At 35.8% G+C, this 23,387-nt stretch overlaps 1 protein-coding gene across 1 annotated transcript in view; it reads left to right on the top strand.

Moving 5' to 3' along the window:
* LOC150104235 (LON peptidase N-terminal domain and RING finger protein 3) overlaps nt 1–23,387 on the top strand; it is a 197,281-nt gene that overhangs the window by 134,074 nt on the left and 39,820 nt on the right. Inside the window, exons 8-9 of the mRNA XM_090396859.1 lie at nt 5,251–5,372; nt 8,215–8,391. Of these exons, the coding sequence (XP_090252985.1) occupies nt 5,251–5,372; nt 8,215–8,391 (299 nt within the window). The remainder of the gene's footprint in view (nt 1–5,250; nt 5,373–8,214; nt 8,392–23,387) is intronic.

The following is a 23,387-nucleotide window of genomic DNA, read 5'->3' as shown; positions in this document are numbered from 1 at the left end:
AAGATCGGCACTATCAATGTAAGAAGCCTGAATGGCAAAGAAATGGAGCTAGCTGAGGAATTGGATAAGTACCAGATCGACATAATAGGGGTGACTGAAACAAAAAAGACCAAAACTGGTGAGATCTTTCTGAGCAATAAATACAAAATGTTATATTCAGGCAATGACAATCGAGGAAAACAAGGAGTAGCCATAGTATTCAACACAAAATAAGAAGCTAATCTTGTTGAATGGCAGTCAATCTCAAATAGAGTAATGTGGGCAAATATGAGAATGGGGAACTGGACAATGAGACTTATTTGTGCCTATGCTCCCACAGAAGGTTCTACTAAGGCAGAAGTGGAGGAATTTTTTGATGCTTTAGAAAAAGCAACTGACACAATGAAAAAGGAAAAGTTGGTCCTTGTTGGAGATCTAAATAGCAGAGTAGGACATGATTGTGAGACATACAAAAATATTTTGGGAAAATTTGGAGAAAAGAGCAAAGCTAATAATAATGGCAAATATCTGTTGGATTTCTGCTCAGGACATGGACTGGTTATTACTAACACCATGTTCCAACATAAAAATGTGCACAAATTCACATGGAGAGAAGAGGCTAGGAATAAGAATAATCTCATTGACTATGTTATTGTTGATAGTGATGTTTTTTCCCTGGTGCAGGACACCAGAGTGTACAGAGGATTTGAAATTGGAAGTGATCACTATTTAGTCTTGAGCAGGATAAAATTGAATTTCATATTGAAAAAAATAACATGTAAGAAAGTTTTAAAGCGAATAAAAGTTGAGCAGCTCTCAGATGTGAACTGTAGACTAAAATACATAAAGATTGTTGAAGAAAAAATTAAAGAGTTTGAGAACAGGAATCAAACCTTAGAGATTCAGTGGCAAACTCTGAAGAAAACGTTGATTGATTCTGCCAGAGAGTCATGTGATGAGGTTGTCTGCAAGGATAAAAAAATCAGAACTCCCTGGTGGACACAGGAAGTTAAAGAGGCAGTGAAGGAAAAGAAGAAAGCATACCAAAAGTTCCTGTCAAATAAGTCAGCTTGTGCTCTTAGAGAATATAGGGACAAATGCAAGAATGCTAAACACTGTGTAAAACTAGCTAAACAAAAGTCATGGGAGACTTTGGCAAGAATATAGAAAATAAATATCAAGAAGGCGGCAAATTATTCTGGAGGGTGTTGAAGAAGATAGAGTTGTTGTTAGAGATGATAAAGGTGACATGAAAACAGGAGAAAAAGATATCCTTGAAGCATGGAGTAATTACTTTGAAAAACTGCTAAATGAAACAAGCAGTGATGACAGTACAGTGGTAAAAAACACTGACTAGGCATGCAGTCAGGAATACATATCCATACTTGAAGTAGAAAAAGCCATCAAAGGCTTGAAATGTGGAAAGGCAGCAGGAGTAGATGATATTCCACCAGAAATGCTGAAGTATGGTGGTATAAAAGTCTTACAGTGGCTGCACTGCACTGCATAGTTCAGAAGGCCTGGATAGAGGGATGCATTCCTGATGATTGGAGTAGAGCTCTCATAGTACCCATATATAAAAAAGGAAATAAAACTGAATGTGAGAATTACAGAGGTATTTCCCTACTGAGTGTTCCTGGCAAATTCTATGCAAGTATACTTGAGAAACGGTTGAGAAGAATTGTGGAAGAAAAGCTTGGTGAAGAACAAGCTGGATTCAGGCCAAACAGAGGCTGTCAGGATCAGATCTTCACTTTACGACAAATAGTCGAGAAAGCATTGGAATATAACAAAGATCTGTATTTAAGTTTTGTCGATTTGGAAAAGGCATATGATAAGGTGCCAAAAGAGAAGCTATTCAATACGCTGCAGTTATATGGTGTCAATGAGGCATTATATCAAGCAATACTTAGTCTTTATTTGAGTTGTAAGTCAGCAGTTAGAATTGAAGGAAGTACAGGAAGATGATTTAATATTAAATCTGGTGTGAAACAATGATGTACATTATCCCTTCTGTTATTCATTATCTATATGGATCACATTATGAAGGAAAGTGGTATTAAACATGATATCAAAATTGGAGATATTAATGTCAGCTCTTTGCTTTATGCGGATGATGTTATACTTGTAAATAAATCCGCTACAAGTTTGCAAGATTCTCTGACTAAATTGAATAACTGTTGTAATAGATATGGTATGAAGGTCAGCAATAAAAAGACAAAGTCAATGAAAATGGGTAGAATTGTTGAAAATGTCAATTGTGTTTTGAACAGAGAACTGGTGGAACAAGTAAAACGTTTCAGCCTTGGCACGATTTTTGGTGAAGATGGTAAATTAAATATGGAAATAGACAACAGAATCAGCAAAGCTGGTATGGTGGGAAGTCAATTGAATAAATTCATATGGAATAAGAGAGAAATTAGTCGGAACACTAAATTAGCTGTATACAAGACATTGTTCAAACCAGTTTTAACTTATGGATCTGAGAGCTGGGTCAGAAGTAAAACACTTGACCAAAGACTAGAGACCGCAGATATGAGAGCCCTGAGAAAGATTAGAGGCGTGAACAGATGGCATCAATGGCAATATCATATTAAAAACGAGGATATTAGGAAAGAACTTGACATTGTCAGCATCCAGGAATGCGTTAGCTGAACTATTCTCGGGTGGTATGGTCACTTAAACAGAATGGGTGAAGAAAGATTAGCAAAAGAGGTGTTCTCTGCCAGGTTGGCAGTAAAACGACCCAGAGGAAGACCAAGATATAGGTGGATTGATACGGTACAAAGTGCCTTAGACGATAGAAATATGAGATCTGATAATGTTGGAGTCTTGACAAGTAACAGACTGATTTGGAGGAAAATTGTAGATAGGAAGTTAGTAATGATGTAATTTTTTTTTCATGTAGTACTGTCATATCTTGTACACCCCTTGAGGGTATATGGCAGGAATTTGATGATGATGAATAATATGATAAAAACATATGACATGGAAATATCAACAGACAAAACAAAAGTCATGGCCTTCAAAGGTGCTAATCCAATGAGATGCAAAATAGTAGTAAACAACAAAATGATAGAGCAAGTAAATACACTCAAATACTGGGGGGGGGATATGCCCCCCCCCCCCCCCCCCCCCCGGCACCCAACCCTGTGTTCCAGACTGATAAGCTGGTTTTCCTTGAATTCTGATGACTCGAATTTTGAAGACTCGACACTCAGGGTAGCCCCTGAGTTTCAAAACGTTTCAAAAAAATGTGACATACGAACGTGACATAAAAAGGCTTATTATATATATATATGGGGTTGCACAATGTCATGTGAAAATGAAGCTGATATAGAACCAAAGATATCAAACTTTTTAAAAGTAACAGGCATTATAAATAAAATTTTTAAACCCAATTATGTACGAAAACACACGCGAATAAGAATCTACAATACAGTAGCTAAACCGACCTTACTTTATGGCAGTGAGATATGGACAATAAAAAAAAGCTGATGAAGAAGAATTGAATCATCCAAAATGAAATTTCTGCACAGAATTGAAGGAGTCACAATAATAGACAAAATGAAAAGCAGTGAAATTAGAAACAAACTTAGAATTACAACCTCCCTGGATGAAACAGTTATTTGTTATAGAGAAAAATGGAAAGAACACATACTGAGAATGAATAGAAGCTGAATACCTAAACAAATTCTAAATTACCACCCAAGAGGTACTCGACCCTTAAAAAGATGGAATTGAGTCCGTAACAGGCCATTTGGCCTATAAGCCTGGAAAGGAAGATGTTTTCAATTTATTGTTATGCACATGGTTTATTTACAAGTGTTCAGTAGTACCACGTCACTTGTGCAATAAGGACTGCACACCTGTTATAATATTGCCAGTTTCATATCCATCCCCCATCAGACGTGGAGTTTTGTCAAATCGCATTTCTCACTTGATTATAAAGTGAGTAAATTACTGCAGCAATACTTGTAATTTGCAAAATTGTATCCCCCCCCCCCTCCCCCAGAGTAATCATATTCCCCATCTACCCATTCCAGAATTCTGCCCCTGACTAATGTTTCCAATTCCTTAAACACTACTCCTGACTGAGATATTGATCATTCTATAAATTGCTAACTTTGTGTTGGAACATATTTTAAGCAATTTAACTTTTTTGTCTTCTGTCTTGGGACTACTAGAACTGAGACTTGAACAGTCGGATCACACATTTCAAGTTCCCTTGCATCTTCTCATAACAGGGCAGTTATCCATCCAATCTCATGACTATTTGCATGAAGATTTCTTAATATCCTAAGTATTTCCGGTCTCTATTCCCACATCAGTTCCTGCTGCATCTGTCACTGCAGTACCTCCAGTTGGATGAGACACCCTTGCAAAGTCAGTCACTCTGTAACTCAACTATTTTAATTGCTTCTATCACTTCTCTGCCATGAGATCTCATTAAATATAGCCACTCTTGTTTCCTCTAATTTCTTCTCATTTGGGTTTGGCTTTCCTTACCATATTGGTTGTTTTCTGTTTGTGTTGTACAAGCACAAACAGAAAGTGACCATGCTTGAACCATGATCATGAAAGACAACCGTCTTTCTCCTTGTATATCCTCCACAACATCTTATTCTTAGTTATGAACAAATCCTCTGATGCTGTGTTGTTACTAGTTCCAGCACTTGCATATCCTGGTCCCCCTCTGTGAAATTGGTAGTCCATATATTTATATTTTAATAGCTGTTTAAATTTTATTTTTTTCACTCCATGTGACCTTTCCTCCTCCCAATCTCTGCCCTGATAATTGAAGTTCCCAATAATAATTGCTCACCTAGTACTCATGATAATATGTTGATACTTACCATGCATGTCTCTTTTTTTTTTTTTTTAAGCATGAACAAAAAGTATGCTACTGCTGTAGCTCCTAAAATTACACATGAAATACACATAATAATAGGATATCTAGATCCAAAAATGTATTTATTGCTATTTTTGTATAGAAACTAAAGTAGTTTATATTCATTATTAAATATTATGGATGCTATAGTATGATTATGGTGTATTCTTGTTAATAATCTTAATCATTCCAGGTTGTGATTTTTATCACAATGAAATTAAGATGCGATCTAGGTTTCTTTGGAAACTAGCATTATTGCAACATTTTTTTAAACAGTTATGTGCTTTTAGTAAGCACTCATTTTTTCTTTATTTCTTTAATTGTGGTACTGCATTCATAGTTGGTGATACTGTGTATGTAACTTTCAGCATTGTTTTTAGGTTCTTGCTGAGGGAAGGCACAGTGTAACAGAATTCATAGATTCAGCTATGCAGATCTTATTTCCAGAAGATTATACAGAACGAAAGAAACTCTATGATGATGAAATGGAAGAGCTTGCAAGGTATATTAAATACTTAATCTAAAATATATAAATATGAAAGTTAAATTGTAATACTGGAAACAGTTGGCCCACATCAGTATCATACTGTTTCCATACATCAGTCAATCATATTTTGTGTTCTGCTGTTTAACCATGATCATTAAGGTTCCTTCAGTTTGTAGCTCTAACTACTCCTGTTGGCCATCATTCCAGATGATGAAATGTTAAGTAATATAATTCATAAATTTGTATTTATTCTTTATATATTAATTCATCAAAAAAAAATAGAATTATGCTTGATAAATGCCTAACTACATTATCAAAGGGGTTCATTTTTCATTTTTGTTAGTGCATGTTTTATTTCGTTACCTTTTGACTGTAGTTTTCATTATAGTTTTCAATCTCCTTTTCTCTATTGTTCTGTAACTTTCCCTTTATTTATATATAATTCTTGATCAAATTTAGCTATAATGTCTAGCATGTTTGGAATCAGTATTTCATATTCATCTTTTACATCCGTCATTAACGATCACCTGTATTATCAAGTTTTCTTTTGGCGTTTTTTTTTATTGATGATCTTATCATTTTGTATTGAAATATCCTATATTCTCTTTATTGTTTTGCAAAGTTAATTATATTGTATGTTTCTTACACCATGGGCATCGTGTTTCATGTTTCTTCTTTTTTTTCTAACAACTCTGATTTTTTTTTTTTTTTTTTTAATTTGTTCTATTTTTATTTTAAATATGTGAAATTAGATTTTTTCCCTTTCATTTCCAATATTTTTTTTTCTTTATCAGTTTTTGTCTTTCCATTTTTAGATTTATTGTTCTTTTGCTTTGAACTAATCCATAATTTTTGCATAACCTTACTTTGTTTATAATATTTGCCTAATACCATGTATGGTTTACCTGTTAATATATAATCACTTTCATTCTTATTAGTTCCATTTGAGTGTCTCCAAGTCAATTTGTTTTGAGATTTTCTTTTTTTGAAAAAAAAAAGTTCATTATTTTTATATTTCTGCAAATTCCACTAGCATTTCTTCCCCTTCATTTCAGATGCCAATACCATAATTCCAACATTTGGAATTAATGGTATTGGATTTTCTAGAAGATAATGTATTTGGCAATGAACAAGTTCTACTTCTTCATCTATGTAGCTACTTGTAGGTAGATAAACTTGCACTATCCTTAGGGTATATTTTTTATTTAGTGTTATTGTGATTAGGCATTTCTTTCGGATAAGAATTTTATTTTTTCTGACTTATTTTTTATTAATCAAAAATCCAACACCATGTTTTACTTTCATCTTGTTTTCCACTTATTACCAGATACCCACTACTTAGATCTTGGATCATATTTCCTTTTCATCCATGTTCACTTATTTCCAGTTATCTCACCTTCCAGCCATTTGAGTGTCTTTATTTAGGTGTACTAATCTGTCATCACTGATAAGAGTATCCACATTATAAGTAGCTACATATAGAATTCCTGCTGATTGTATCTTCTTATTTAATGACTTATTCATTTTTAACTTGTTCAGGTTTATTTTCATCTGAAACAGCACTCCTTTGTACACGTTACCATCCACTAAATTAGAAACTTTTTATTGAATACTGTGTTGGACCTCCTCTAACCTGAATTACAGCACACATATATGCAGTTTGGCATGGATTCTGTAAGGGGTTGGATTGCATCTATCTATCTAAACACACAAAGCATTTATGAGATAGTCCCTTAACTGTCTTAGATTTGGCATAAGAGGGCATTGCTCTTGGGTTTTTCTAACATGTCCCATGCATTCTCGATGGGGTTCAGGCTGGACTTTGTGGCGTCCAAGGAAGATGGTAGAAGTCACTATCATGCCCACTGAACCACTACTAAACAATTCTTGCATAATGGACAGTAGCACTGAAGTCCAAGAAACAATCATTACCTACTATTAAGAAGTTGACATTGCAGGATGGACTTGATCAGCAACAATGTTCATATATTCATTGGAGGACACCTGACCTTCTAGCAATATCAAAGACCCATTCTGTACCAACAGAACATGTCCCACACCATGACACCACCTCTAGAACCTTGTTGTGTTTGCAAAGCAAGCTGAGTTCATTGCTTCATGGGGCTTCCACCAAACTCTCGGCTTACTGTCAGTACAGAACACAGTGCGCCATGACTCCTCAAATCACATGACATTTTTCCAGTGTCCAATCATGTTCCTGACACCGCTGTAGACGAACTTTCTGGTTCTTCACAGAAATCCGTGATTTCTATATGGGTATGTGATTGGAAATACCAATCCTCGTTGATTCCCTGCTAATAGTCCATGAGCTATGGATTGGGAACAGCATTCATTAAATGTTCAGCACATATTTGGTTTGGCATAGCTTCCACAAGGTGTTGGATTGCATCTACTTACAAGCCTTCTCAGATGACTGATTGATTCAACATGAAACCCTCTGATTCCAATCTTTGAGTTTCTTATTCGGTTTTAAAACAATGTGGGATTTAATATCCCCTTAATTTAAATAATGTTTATATCACCAAAATGAAGCTTATTAGCTCTTTATATTTAAGTGATTAAGTTTATTTTGCATTACTAAAATTTCTGTGATTTTACTATCGATATTTTGTAAATTACAATGTGTTTGAAATTTCTATGGATGATTAGATACAAGGGGCCATTAACAGCTGATTTAAAATCTATTTACGAATAGATTACCTTTTTATTGTGATTAACTGAAAAATTAAGTATAAATCATATATAAATGCATTTTGTAATATACTGTCTTATTGTGTATGTTGATGCATATCTTATACAGAATTTTTTTTTCTCTTTCCCCTCCCCTCTGGTATAGTGCAGGTAAAGATCCTGAACATGTAATCCCATTGTTCGTCTGTACTGTTGCATATCCTACAGTGCCTTGTCCACTTCATGTTTTTGAACCATGTTATCGCTTAATGATTCGTCAATGTATCGAAGCTGGTGTTCATCAGTTTGGAATGTGTGCTCTAGTTGATGATAATGAACAAAGGTAAGGTTTTTTTTGTTCCAGTTTGACATGCAGTGTACATTTTCATATTAAGTAGTACTTAATGTGAAAAAAAAAACTTTAAAAAAAAGTTTTATGACTTATTAAGAAGTTCCCATAAAGAGTTCTTGTTAGAGATCTTCAGTTTCATTTACTTGACTAATTTCATTTTTTATTTGTATTTAGCTTCCCATTATTGTGTTGGTTAACTTCCCTCTCATTGCTACATGTGGCTTTATGTCTGTCAACAAAATATGACTGTTAACATTTTTGAGATAATATACTGATGTGACAGGGCACCTGTACAGCATCTAATATCCAAAATGCCATTATTCAGTTTATTAAAAAAAAAAAAGAAAAGAATTCAAAGATAGCTAGGCTTGAAGCAGAAGATGGGAAAGCATTGTTATGGGATGCTCTCATTTGTTACAAAGTCATACTGCATGGGATTAAATATTTGGCCAAATGCCATCTTCATTTCCTTTAAGATTTGTTGATAAAGTCTAAATCTTCTGACTTGATGGGATAAGAAGGCTGGATTGGTATTAAGTTTCTTAGAATAAAGCGAATAGCCAGTTCATTTTTAACTTCTTGCTGGTAATCATTTCTCATATTGTTCCTTGATGCTCCTTTGAAATATGAATGCCATGGACAGCAGAATTTCTAAAACCTTAAATTGTTTTCACCATTTCATCTTTTTCAGTGTACAAATGTCATTGCTGCCAAACATTTTACCAAAATGCATTTTATATTTCAGTTTGTGAAAGGAATCATGAGTTACTTGTTCAAGGAGGTGCAACAAGAAAAGATTACTCCCAGAAAAGGATATATGTGGAATTATAAAGTGGGTGATTTGGGAAGCTTTGTAGTTTTCTAGCATAAATATTTTGGGTTGATGAGCTGTGCAGAAAAGATGCTGACAGTGCATGGAAATTCATAAGGCAGTATCTGATATAAGCAATGTATAACCACATACCAAGGATTAAGTGAGTAAATAGAAGTGAAATCATGCAAGCTGTGATGGAAAAGAAAAGGTTATTGAGGAGGTACATGATAGCAGCTGGTGATCAGATCCATGAAAAGTGTAAAGTACAGGCTAGCAAGTGATGAGCATACTTAAGAAAAGGTATAGTATGAGTGGATATTGTCTTGTCAGACCAAGGTTAATTCAGTGGAATTATTCTGCTATATGACAAGCAAGAGTTATAATAATTATGACAGGTTGACACTGGTAGGTAGTCATGGCAGGAGAGTGACTTGCAAAGGATATAGTGAAATTATTGAATGAACACTTGATCAGCATATATCATACTGGTGTATGATATATGCTGATACATATTTCTTGCAATATGTAGAAGAGAGAAAAATATTAGGAGAATTGGAAGTGACAGAATCCGAGTTGTATCAGGTGTGGATTGGGACAGATGTTAATAAGGCTGTGGGAATTGATGACATATCACCATGCATGTGTGCACAACAATGAGCTATGCCTGTGATATGTTTATTTAATGAAAGTCTTGCAGCAGGTAAGGTTCCTAAGGTATGGAAAGAGGGCAAAATAGTACCACTCCACAAACATGGTTCTAGGACAGACGTTTTCAATTATAGACCAGTATAACTGCAGTTATAGACAAGATGTTGGAGAGGTTGTTTAGGAATAGATAGGGTTGATGGACATGGGATTCTTTATGATGGTCAACATGGATTTGCAAAAAATAGGTCTTGTTTTAGGCAATTTACTTGCACCTTATGATAAGATAACGAATCTGTTAGGTAAGAAGGAGTCATATACAATATTCTTGGATTTTGCAAAAGCTTTTGATACCACACAAGAAGTTGATGTACAAGCTGTAGAGGATGGAATATATAGTATATTGGTTAGATGGATTGATGATTGACTCTCTGAACAATAACATCAAGTTGTGTATGATGGAGTAGTGTCTCAAAAAAAAAGAGGTAACCAGTTGCATCCCCCAGGGTTCTGTTCTTGGACCCTTGCTGTTTGACTTGCTTTTAAATGATATATCATGTGGACTGACTGGTATAACTACATACCAATGATTAATCAGTTATCTTCAGCTATTTGTTGATGATGAAAAGTTGAGAATTAAGTAATGTCTGCCCACAGTTGAGAGAACTGTAGCTGCCAGCGTGCCAAGAAGAGTCGATTCATGTTGAAGAGGAGAAAGGAATAAGGAATGTATGAATTTGTCACCAACATGTGAAATTACATGCTTTCTTGTCTGTCACTGAACTACTTTGATTTTTGTTGTTGCTTTTTTTGCATTGATCTTTGTCATATTTATTTGTATGATGGATCCAGTATCGTTAACAAGTTTTGGTGTTAACGGTACTGGTGAATAAACTTTTCATGTACTGACATTCTATGAAAAAGAATAGTTATTCAGATGACTATGAAGATTAAAAGGATTTGATAAAGTTTTTTTTTTTTTTTCAAAATTTTATGCATGGTTTTGTTAATCAAGTTAAATTTGTTAATAGGACATTAAAGTGTCTAAGTTCTCTCAACTGTAATTAAAATAGCTAAGTGCATTTGAAAAAAATTCAAATGCACATCGTAGTGCCACTGTGATAAGTACACTGACATGTAGGGATAAGGAAATTGTTGTTTTTCTGTATAATTATTATTATTTTTATACAAAAATTTCTTATAAATAATTTCTGCTTACAATATTTTTTATTTTAGACCTTTTTTAAATTTAAATTTGTTAATACTATATGTAACATTTTCTTTTATGAACATTCTAGTTTTTAAAGTGGTAACTATTTTGATTGTATAACAGTTGGAAAATTTTACATAGTATTAACAAATTTAAATTTAAAAAAGGTCTAAAATAAAAAATATTGTAAGCGGAAATTATTTATAAGAAAGTTTTGTAATAATAAACAAACTCATCCCATGAGACTGATTGATTACCTGGTTATTGTATTTCAGAAACTACTAAGTAATGATCTGAAAAATTTCATTTCCTGTTTAACATGTACATCCTCACATGTGGAGATAGTTTCTGATTAGTAATGATATAATCAATTATAGCTCTTGTTCCTCTGCCATTCAAAGTGTTACTTTTTTTTTTTTGCATACATCTCCACAGACAAATTCATTAATCAGACAAATCATAGATTAGTTAGAAAGAAAGTATGATTGGAAACTTCTCATGAGATAGTATTAGATTATTATATGTGATGCATACCTTTGGACATGCACACTGCAAAAAATTATTTTATTTCAATAAACATTATTTGATATTTTTTTCCTTAAAAAAATAGTCTCTTTAACATGGAATTATGTTCAAGGAAAGTTGGACTTGTTTTCAGATCAAAAAAGAATTTCTGCAAAAACAATTTCTAAAAAAAAAAAATTATAGAATTTCAAGGCAAGTTGTTGAAAACAGCATTCTTCTGAGTAAAAGGAAAGAATAGTGATAAAATATCTTGTGATATTGCACAGATTTAAAAAAAATAGATAAAAGATAAAATTAAATATCCAGAAATATTTATTTATTTATAATAAATAAATTTATATAGTATTGATTAATTCCTAGTGGGTTCACAGAAATGAAATCAACTCGTTTAGATGATCTTTTAGAGACTAGTGAGACAGGATACAGCCAAGAAGTATCTTTGCCCAATAAGAAGACCAAGAGACCCGTGGATATCAGATTCAACATGGGATCTCATCAAAAGAAGGCAGTTGGAGAAACAGATATAGGGACTGAATAATATAAGAGATTACATAGAGAAGTCAGAAGAGACATCAGGCATGGCAAGGAAAAGTTTTATACCACTAAATATGAAGAGATGGAGTTCTAGATGAGGAGGCACAATTATAAAAGGATGTTTTGTTAGTTCATGACCTAAAGCACAAGTTTAAGCCCAGATTGAATGCTATCAAAGACAAGAATGGAGCAGTACTAACAGAAGAACTGGAAATCAAAAACAGGTGGAAAGACTGCTCTGAGGAACTGTACATCAGAAAGGATAACAAAAATTTGGAGGAGCCCTCTCACCAGGATAATTTTGATTTGGAGCCTCTTCCTCTTAGGCATGGAGTTGAAAGAGCAATTAAACAGTCTAATAGCAATAAGGCCCTCAATACAGATTGAATTCCAGCAGAGTTCATTAAGGCTATAGGGATGGAGGGATAATAGTGTTTCATAGATTGATTACAAGGATATGGGACACAGGATCATGGCCTAGAGACTGGATGAAGTTGGTTTTCATACCACTACATAAGAATGGAGATATGAAGGATTGCGAAAACTATAGAACTATTAGTTTAATCTTTCCTACAAGCATGAGAGATTAAATAATGATCTTTAATAAAAAAATCACGTAAGCATGATTTTTATTAAAGATCATTCTAAACAGGATTGATGCCAAAGTTGAAAAAATTATTATTATTATTATTATTATTATTATTACGTGACACCTCCAGGGGGTCCAAAGACTCGTCGCAGGAGGGCACTCGACACTACTTCGCTAAATACATCTCACCCTCTCCACTACTACTTAATTTTCCTACTATGACACTACTACTACCATAAACACCTCAGTAAAGATCAGTAAAAACAGAGGAACAGTAAATACAGTACGTCCTTTGTAATGACAAGGAAGAACTAGGACAAATTCTTGACCAATTAACAAGATCAGTAAAAACGGAGGACTTCAGCTCAATCCTAGTAAGACAAAGATTATTGTTCTTAAAGGAAATACACACAGGGAAGCTTCAACATCATCACCAACAGTATTTTTTATCTATAAATTGTGTGTGTGTCCTGAAGGCCGATTTGTCTGTACACAGGATGAAAAACCAGAGTTTCCAAGAGAAAAAGCCTTCCTACCACTGTTTGAGATCGGCTAAGTCACCTTCAGTTGAAAAAGCCAATATAAGGATTCCCCTTTTCATGACAAGAATCGAACCCAGGTTTTTACCAATTGAAGGGCATCTGCTGTTTTTCTAATGCAAATGAACTCCATGACATATTTCGGTGAAAAACTATGTCGTGAAGATGTCAAGCACTTATAGTACCACTATGCAAATTGCTTTGTTTCATGGCTGTTATCTCACTTCCCTATGTAGAACCAGGAGTGGTTCTACATAAGGCAGATGCTTGGGGAACAAGCAGGATTTTAGAAAAGTAAGGGTACCAGAGATCAGATCCTTTGCCTTAGACACATCATAGTATATAAAAGTATATGAAGAATTTAGACTCCTTATGGTAGTGTGCTTCATAGACTACTCTAAAGCTTTTGACTGTGTTCAGCATGTGAAACTGTGGGAAGTAATGATAAAAATGGGTTTTCCTCAACACTATCATGTTGATTGCTAACCTGTTCAGTAATTAAGAAGCAACAGTAAGAACAGATGTTGGATTAACTGATTGGCTTCATGTTGGAATGGAAGTTAGGCAAGGATGCCTACTTTCTCCTCACTTGTTTAGTATATATGTAGTGGACATCATGCATGTAGCATCAGATGAGCTCAAGACAGGAATTAGGATAAGTGGTAGATTGATCAGTAATCTGAAATATGCTAATGATACAGTATGTCCTTTGTAATGACAAGGAAGAACTAGGACAAATTCTTGACCAATTAACAAATTCAGTAAAAACACAGGGACTTCAGCTCAATCCTAGTAAGACAGATTATTGTTCTCAAAGGAAATGCACACAGGGAAGCTTCTGAGAAGCAAGTGCACCTTAATGAAAAAAGAATTGAAGTCAGCTAGTTAGAGTACCTGGATTAATTATTAATGTGAAGAATTGCTGTTTATATGATGTCAGAAGATTTAGAATGGTTAAAACAACAGTCAGGGACTTGTCTAAAATCTGGAAGATGGATCTATTTCCACAGAAACAAGGTTGAGGATTTTGGATGCAGCTGTTTTTCCATCAGTGACTTATGAGTGTTAGACTTCAAACCCAAAAGAGTCTGAGAAGAAAAGGATAGCTGCTTTTGAGATGTAGTGTTACAGAAAGCTGTTGAGGATATCATATAATGAAAGGCAGGGCCGACCCTAGGAATTTTGCTGCTCTTTTCCCCTAAAAAAAAAAACTTTTAATGACGTCTTAAAAGCCATGATGTTAAGCTAGGCTTTAACATGTCTGATCATAAATTCTAAATAGTAGTATTAGCTAATGAAAATTCATAAGTTAATGAAAAATGATCATAAAGTATATTTTTTACAGAAAGAGAGAGACAGTGAACCCTTTAATGGTAGAATTTTGTTATAAAAATGAGTATTTCCATGAGTAATTAATTAAAATCAAGCAAAGATGAATATACTCATCAAACACAGAGTAAATGCACCTGCTGTAAATTTTAATTAAATTATTACAAGCGTGGCAGTTATTAAAAAGACTTTATTTGAAAAGCCAATTTTATTGCTCCAAAATTCATTAATATTGCAAATACTATCAACACAACCTAAAAAAATATAGCATTATCGAATCTGGTAATTAATTCAACAAGCTTCAAAAAATTGCCGTTATTATGAACATACAGTTTATCAGATGTTTCCTGAAAGGGCAAACATTTTTGAGCTAAAAACTGAGCAATGACAATTAGGCATTCTATTATGCTCCTCCAGTGCCGAGCCTCTGTATTTAACAATTTTTGTTGCATTGAATCAATCGTTTGTTCTAATTTAAGCCCAGACGACAACTCATTCCACTTCTTATAGAAGGACTCGAAGTGGTTTTTAGATTTTTCATGTTCGTTAAGGTACAGATATAAATGCCCCCAATCATATCTGTCAGCAGTGAGTGAAATTTTATTACTGGAAAACAACTTACAACAGAAACAAAATACAGAATCTTTTTCTTTAGAATACACAATGGTATCTGTATGTCATTACACTTAGTTCCCTAGTGTAATGATTTAATGAAAATTTCCGACCATTAGAGCTGTGTGCAAAAATGAAATCACGTTTTGGTCTCACCATCGGACCTTACATTACGATTTCCAGTCTTTCGGCATCACTTAAAGAGGGATTCTATTTTGCTGGATCAATGTTCATTTCAAGTTCATCACCTCTCATCTGTCGATCCAACATAACAGTACAAATCAGTTAACATCAGTGAAACAATTATTAAACGGGTATTAAATGCAAAATGTACATTAAACAATTTAATATAATGCATATGGTACAGGTAGAAATGATACAGGTTTATCAGTTGCTGTACTTATAAAGAATGTTACAATAGTATCCTCACCATCGGACCTTACATTACGATTTCCAGTCTTTCGGCATCACTTAAAGAGGGATTCTATTTTGCTGGATCAATGTTCATTTCAAGTTCATCACCTCTCATCTGTTGATCCAACATAACAGTACAAATCAGTTAACATCAGTGAAACAATTATTAAACGGGTATTAAATGCAAAATGTACATTAAACAATTTAATATAATGCATATGGTACAGGTAGAAACGATACAGGTTTATCAGTTGCTGTACTTATAAAGAATGTTACAATAGTATCCTCCCAAAGTGGCATAGTTGCCACTTAGTAATATGGCATAAGAAATTTTAAGTGTGCTTTCCTAATTTTGGACTAATAATGTCAGACATCTGTTGCTGCAAAATTGGTGGTGTACTTGTTGTTGTGCTTTTGGTCAGTTGTTTAGCCTGGTGTGTTTGATCATATATAAACCTTTTAAAATATTCAGTTGGTTTCTTGCATAAATGTGAGTGTGTTATGTAAGTGAAAGTGTCTTTTCAGCTTACTTGAAAGCACAGCTTGGTTCATCAGTTTCTCACCACGGACAACAAACATAGGAAACATGGCTGCACTTCTTCAGATGAAATGAATCCAAAGTTCAAGTGGTCTTTATTCTACTAGTGCACAACAGTTTTAGAATTAGTACGAGCCATGCTTGATTCATTGTCAGAGTCATCTAACTTATTTTATTCATTTATTTATAAATCTGTCCATCACCAATAAGCCCATGGAGGTGGAGAGCTATATTCAGAAAGAACTTGAACAAAATAGCAATAACAAACAAAAATGCATTAGCACAAACTCACATATGACACACCCAATCCAAACAGTGACTAACCTTGGTGACTCAACAGAGGGTAAAAAGTAGGGTACTAAAAGTACATTGCAAATTTATTTTGGAATTGGGAACAATAGGGATAGAAGTTGTAATCTTATTATAATTTTTTTTGTTATTATTATTAACCTTATTGTTTTCATCTTTATTGGCCTTTTATGAAAAAACATATGATACCTCTAAAATTTACATCATTTTTTATTTATTTATTAAATTTTTTTTTTCATTTATTTTCAACTCTCTTCCTCCTTCCCCACCTCCATCCATGCCAAATTCTGTGGCACACCAGTTAAAAACCACTGGTTTAGATGAAATTGTCCATGCAATTTGTGATTTTGGATCTCTTTAAATGTGTCAAATCATTTCAATTTTGACTTAATTAGATTATTTACAGGATCAAAATTAAAACAAAAATTATTATTATTCAGGTCTCCATGGAGTCCAAAGACTCATCCGGGAGGTCCTTTTTAGGAAACACAGTCTATCATACCACTCCTTATCATACCACTCTCACCACTATCAGGCAGTGCATTCCATGTTTCAACCACCCTCCATGCAAAGAAACCACTCTTTGCCCTCCTGCTCACAGCTTCCTTTTGTAACTTCCAGGAATGGCCCCTTGTTATCACTCCTTCCCGCTATTCAACCAAGCAAAAGAACTCCCCAGTGTCAACCGTGTAACCACCTCTCAACAGTTTAAGTCTCAATCATATCACCTCTCCTTCTATCTACCAAACTCTGCAGTCCACATTCCTCAGCTGATCTTCATAACTAACATTGTACAATACTGAAACTATCTTTCTTATCTGCCTCTGTACCCTTTCCATAGTTAATTTATCCCCTTCAAATCCTGGAAACCAAATCTGAGAACAATGAAATGGTCTGAGTGTGGTCTGATCAGGGTCTTATACAACGGAATGATAACTCTTTTATCTCTGCAGGTCAGCGTCCTTCTCAGTATTGCAGCAATCCTCTGGGTTACCTTCACCACCTTCACAATATGTCCCCTGAATTTCAGTTTTCTATCAATCATCAACCCCAGATCCCTTGTCTCTTCCCTACTTCCTCCAGTACAACTCCTCCAATAGAGTATGAAGTGTCCCATCGATATGTCCCAAACCTCAAGACCTTACATTTTGCTGCATTAAACCGATACCCCCAATCATTTGCCCATCTGTCTAGCTTATTCAAATCCTCTTCCAGGGTTACCACATCTGCACTATTACTAATAACCCTTCCCAGCTTCACATCGTTCGCAAACAACTGAATATCTCCCTGCAATCCACTGACAATGTCATTGATATAAAGGTTAAACAATATAGGTCCCAGTACTGGTCCCTGTGGGACCTCACTTGAAACTGCCCCACCATACACAACTCTCTGATACCTATCGGACAGCTAATCCTTGATCCAGTTGACCAACCTGATATCAAAACCCATGTGCTGCAACTTAAAATCATCCTATCATGTAGCACCCTGTTGAATGCTTTCGCTAAATCCAAGAAAATGGCAGTATATGCCTTTCCTTCATCTACTGCTCTTGGAACTTTATTAGACAAGAACAAGAGTGCCCATTAACAAATCCATGTTGACTCTCACAGATAACCACTGCTCAATGCTGTATACGATCCCTCACTAATTTCTCCAAGATCTTAACAACTACTGATGACACACAAACTGGCCTATAATTAGACACTTCCAGTCTTCTACTGCCCTTATGCAATGGCATTATCTTACCTTCCTTCCATTCCCTGGGTACCTAGCCATGAAAAACCAGGTCAAAGGAGCTGTCAGTTCTTTAGCACATTCTCTCAAAACCTGTGGTGAAATATCATCCAGTTCTCCAGCTTTACTGACATCCATAGTACTCAGTATTTTGAACACATTCCTCCTGCACCTCTAAACCTTGAACCTGCTCTATCCCTCTAGTATTAAAATTTACTCTTCCAGGAAAGTGTTCATTGAACAATTCCACTATGTCCTCTGCATCAGTCACTCTGTTCCCATTTCTATCCCACAATGTCATTCTTCCACAATCACTTCTCCTCCTACTGGCCACATAGCTAAAAAATTCCCTAGGATTTTCTTTGGGTCAGTCTCTTATCGTATTCCAGTTTCGCCTTCCCTACCATACTAGTCACTCTCCTGGCCAGAGTGTTATATTCTTCATGCATCTGCTCTCCACCCCTCTCCTTATATTTCATCCATAACCTCTTTTTCACCTGCAGTTCCTGTTTGATACACTTTACACCAAATTATGTCCTTCTTCACTCGTAGAATACAGCTTGCTATTGCTGCTAACAAATATTCCTTCACAATTTCCCAAGCACTGATGATATCCCGGCCTTCCAATCCCTCCCTTCATGGAACTTCCCCAAGTTGATATATAAGACTATTATAATCACCTGCCTTATAATTCCACATATGTTCCCATCTCTTTGATACTCCTGCATGTCTATTCATCTTCCAAGTCATAACCACATGGTCACTCTCTCCAACTGGTGGAAGAGATGTCATCTCAGTTATTATCAATTCTTCTGATGCTATGACCAAATCCAAAATTCTTGAACCTCTTGTTCCCTCTATTATATGTTGCCGAAGACATTTGTCCTTCAAGAATTCTAGAAATTCTATTCCCTTATTGCTACATGCATCTTCCTCTCCCCAATTTATACTGCTGTAGTTAAAATCTCCCATAACAATCATTCCTCTTGCACTTGCCAAGCTCAACTGTCTAAACATCTCCTGGTTCTCATCCTCTGTGCTTCTTGATTTGTAGCAACACCCCAATAAATATCCTGTCTTGCCCACCTCTACCTCACACCATATGCTTTCAAAATCATTAGTGTCACTGCCTTCCAAAGCCTCCATTCTCAGAGGATATAGGTCATCACTTATCATAAGCAGTACTCCACACCACGCTTTCCCTTCCTATCCTGCCGAAAAATGTTGTACACTGCTACTTCCATTCCTGTTATATTATTATTATTTGACACCTCCGGGGAGTCCAAAGACTCATCGAGGGAATGCACTTACTCCACAACTCTGTCTCCACTACTCTACCTCATCCACAAACTGCCTCATCTACACCAATGCCATCTACTATCCACCATCACCACTATTATTTTCACAGATAATCACAAACATCCATGCCCACATTTGGATTTGAACCTGCAGCCTTTTGGCTGGAGAGTGGATACGCTAACCACTCAGCCAACCAGGTCAGCATTATATCCCCTTCTGTTAACCAATTCTCAATGATCCCAATAATATTTGGCCAGGCTGATGCTATCAGCGCCACCAATTCCTCCTCCTTTATTCCAGATCTGGCATTAGTATAAAGCATAAATGCCACTGTTTCTATACCTAGCATTATCCCATTTAGACTCCACTGGGCTCAGAGTTACCAGATATCGTCCCCCTTCTCCCAAGTACCCATTCCCACAAAAAGCCACCCCTGCTACCATCCACTCTGGGTATTCTAGTTTCCCTGCATTGACACACCGACTTGTTCAGAACAGCAATCTCTCCAGTTGCCCTCATCCTTCCTCATTCAAATGCAAGTGGTCTCTTGCATATAATTCCTTTCTGCCCTCAAATGCCCTCCAAGTATTCACATATTCCAATCCTCTCTTCTGACACATTCTAGCTATTATGTTATTCAATATTACTGCTCTTCTGCTCAGCTCGCTATCTTTCCTCTCCACGTTTTCTTTTGTACCACCTCAAACAAGAATCTCTTGCCGCCCAATTTACATTGCCTCTCAAGTCATTTGTTCCTACCATCACAATCATCTCATCCACCCTTTCATCCCTCTTAATTGCCATAGTCGCACTTTTTATCGTTCCTCCAGGCAAACACTCCTCACGCATCCTATCTTGTACACCATGGATGCATGAGGAGTGTTTGCCCCATACATTACACCTCTTACTACCCTGTTCTTCGATTGCTCACCTGCATTCCTCACTCTCTCTCTGTGTTCCCCTACTTACCTGCCTTCCTGACATCACTCTATCCCTGGTTCCAGCACTCTCTCGCATTCTTCTCATTTCCTCTCTCCTGCTGTTTTCATTCTCTCCTCTTCTATCATTCCCATAACTCTCTCATTCTCTCTCTTCTACTGTTCCTGTCCTCTCCTTTTCTACCATTCTCACAACTCTCTCATTCCCTCTCTTCTACTGTTCCTGTTCTCTCCTCTTCTATCATTCCCATAATTTTCTCTCACTCTTACTCTGATTCTCCTTGCATTCATCCTTCCATTCGCCTAATCTCATCTCCCCCCCCCACACACACACACTTCTCATCTCTTTCCCTAGACATTCCACCTGCTCTTTTAGTTCATCTCTCTCTCTCTCTACAAGTCAGCCACTCTAGTTTGCCATTCATCCTCCCAATTGAGACCATCTCCAAAAACTTCACAATCATTCAGCCTTTCCACACTCCCCACTCATTTTTTCATTCATATTTCTCTTGCTATTCTTGCCCTCTATCATATCATATCACTCATCTCTCTACGTGGTGAATCTTCTGCCTCTGACTCAACGATGTCCATTATAGTCTCAAAGAGGTCAGTTATAGTCATCTATAACTCACCAAGTTCCTCCCATTGCCTGCATTTTGCACATATACGTATTTCCCCTTCTCTCACCTGCCACATATACAACTGCTGGGACGCATATATGTCACAAGTCCTGCACACCACAAAATCCTTTATTATATCATGCAAAATGCAGTCCTTAAATGGGGGAAGACTTGGTGATATGCCATTTGCAGTTTTAGCTGTCACTGTTAATGTCTGCTGCACTCAAGGAGTAGTATGATAGATGTTGGTTTATAGTTTGGGTTTTCTGCGATGTTTCTTCAGACTCAATGTAGGTGTTCATACAATAATAATACTAATCCATCTCTCATTATTCCACAATGCACCTCTTTCATGCACACAGTTTCTCTAGTATACCATTCATTATCTTTGCTCTCCATCTCAATTCATCACTATCATACCTGAGGTACCTTTTTTAGCGCTCTTTTACTCTCTTCAACAATCTCTTATTATTCATTCTCACATTATCATATCCAACCAAATCTTTGTTCCTGCTATCATTACCAACTCTTTTGTTTACTGCTTATGTTCAAGGTCTCACTCTGCTAATTCCATCTCCATAGAAACAAATCTTTCTGCACTTTCATTCACCACTCCTCTAATATTGAATCTCCATCCAGAGCTACTCCCAAATTGTTACCTCTTTCACATGGCCATCTTCATTCCATTCTTCCATGTATATCTATAATTCTCTTCATTTCAGTTCTTCATATGCTTCATCTCCATGGAGGTATTCTTTGTGTGGGAGACCCACACTAACCATTATTCACATAATTGCTATCAGTTCCTCTCCTAATACTCACACAATCAGAGCACTTACTACCACCTCTGCAATTCATTCCAGTCATTCTCCACTCTAAGCAAAACTAGCATGCACGTCACCTTATACTGGCTAACCACACATTTAATCAACTTTCAGAGGTCAACCCCTCCCATTTGTCTTCCTACTCATGTATTGAAAAATTTCTTTTGTGTCAGTCTTATAGACCCCCCCCCCCCTTTTTGGTAATGTACTTTCTATCATGTTCCCATCTTTTCTGCCCATCAACAAAACTTTGTAATCCCCCACACCTTTAATCTGTGCTCATAGGATGCATTCCATAGACTTGTCACCATCCTCTCCACCACCTCATTCCCAAGAAACCTAGGTAACCAAATCTATGCACGATTGTCAAGATGAGAGGCCATATCATGCTTTATAAAGATGGATAATAACTTCCATATTTCTGCTTATCTATTCAAGTAATCCTTTGTGCTATTTTGCCAACTTTTGTAGTATTTCCTCTAAACTTTAACTTTCTATCCACCATCACTCCCAAATAAAAAAGAGTTCAGCTGTGAGAGGAATCTGTTTGGAACAGGAGGTTGGCGGCTCTGTTAACCAGCTTTTTTATTGTATCATATTGTTGGGGGGGGGGTATGTGGATGTATCTACATGTGTGAAGTAAGAAAGAAAGCAAGAGTACCATTGCAAAATGAGTAATTAAGTGTATAGAAAAGAGTAGTTTTCTTTTTTCTATAGTGAACTAGCTTCTGAGGTGCTGGCCATTGAGGTAGAGGAGAAATGAGACTAACGAACAATGTTGTCAAATGGAATTCATGTCACTGTATTTTAGCTAGATAGAACATTTGATAACTGCATTGTGTACTTCAAGAGAAATTGAAGGACACCATATATAAATAGATTGAAAGGCACAGCTGTAGGCTCCTCCCAAGTGAAATAACTAGCATGGAAATTGGCATTGAATAAAGAAGTGATGTCAAAATTAACCATGATATCAGTATTTCTTAAAAATAAATTCTTGATTAAAGATTTGTAGTTGGTGGAATTTTTATGTGATGAAGTGCGGCCAATTGGGGAAATGGGGTAAGGAATTAGCTAGTTGCTTGGCTAATTTAAAGGTTGGAGGATCAGTAGAATCAATTATGACAAAGAGGATTATTGATTTGTGAATATGGAGAAGGAATAAAGATTAGAGTTTAATTCAGGAAGGCCATGAGGTAGCAGTTTTAAGCAATCTCTTTAATGTTTTCTGTTGGACATTAATAGGAGCATAATCTTGTTTCTAGTGTAGTCTCTGAGGACACACATTCATTTTATGATTGGATTTGTTGGTATTTTGGGGACCTTGGTGGCATTATCCTTATCCATTCTAGTAATTTTTTAAAAAAAAATTTTATGTGTGTTTCCCACCCACAAAAGGTTATTATAAACATTATATGTATGTTTTGTACCATGGGTGGACTAAGGATTATTTATCTATTTATTTGCCATTTTTATCAATTTTTTATTTATTTTTAAATAGTCTGGAAACC

Source organism: Typopeltis vanoorti, chromosome 8, assembly GCF_054136105.1.
Source record: "Typopeltis vanoorti isolate ZY-2024b chromosome 8, IOZ_Tvanoo_1.0, whole genome shotgun sequence".
NCBI lineage: Eukaryota > Metazoa > Arthropoda > Arachnida > Uropygi > Thelyphonidae > Typopeltis > Typopeltis vanoorti.
This window is presented reverse-complemented; position numbering and strand designations above follow the sequence as displayed.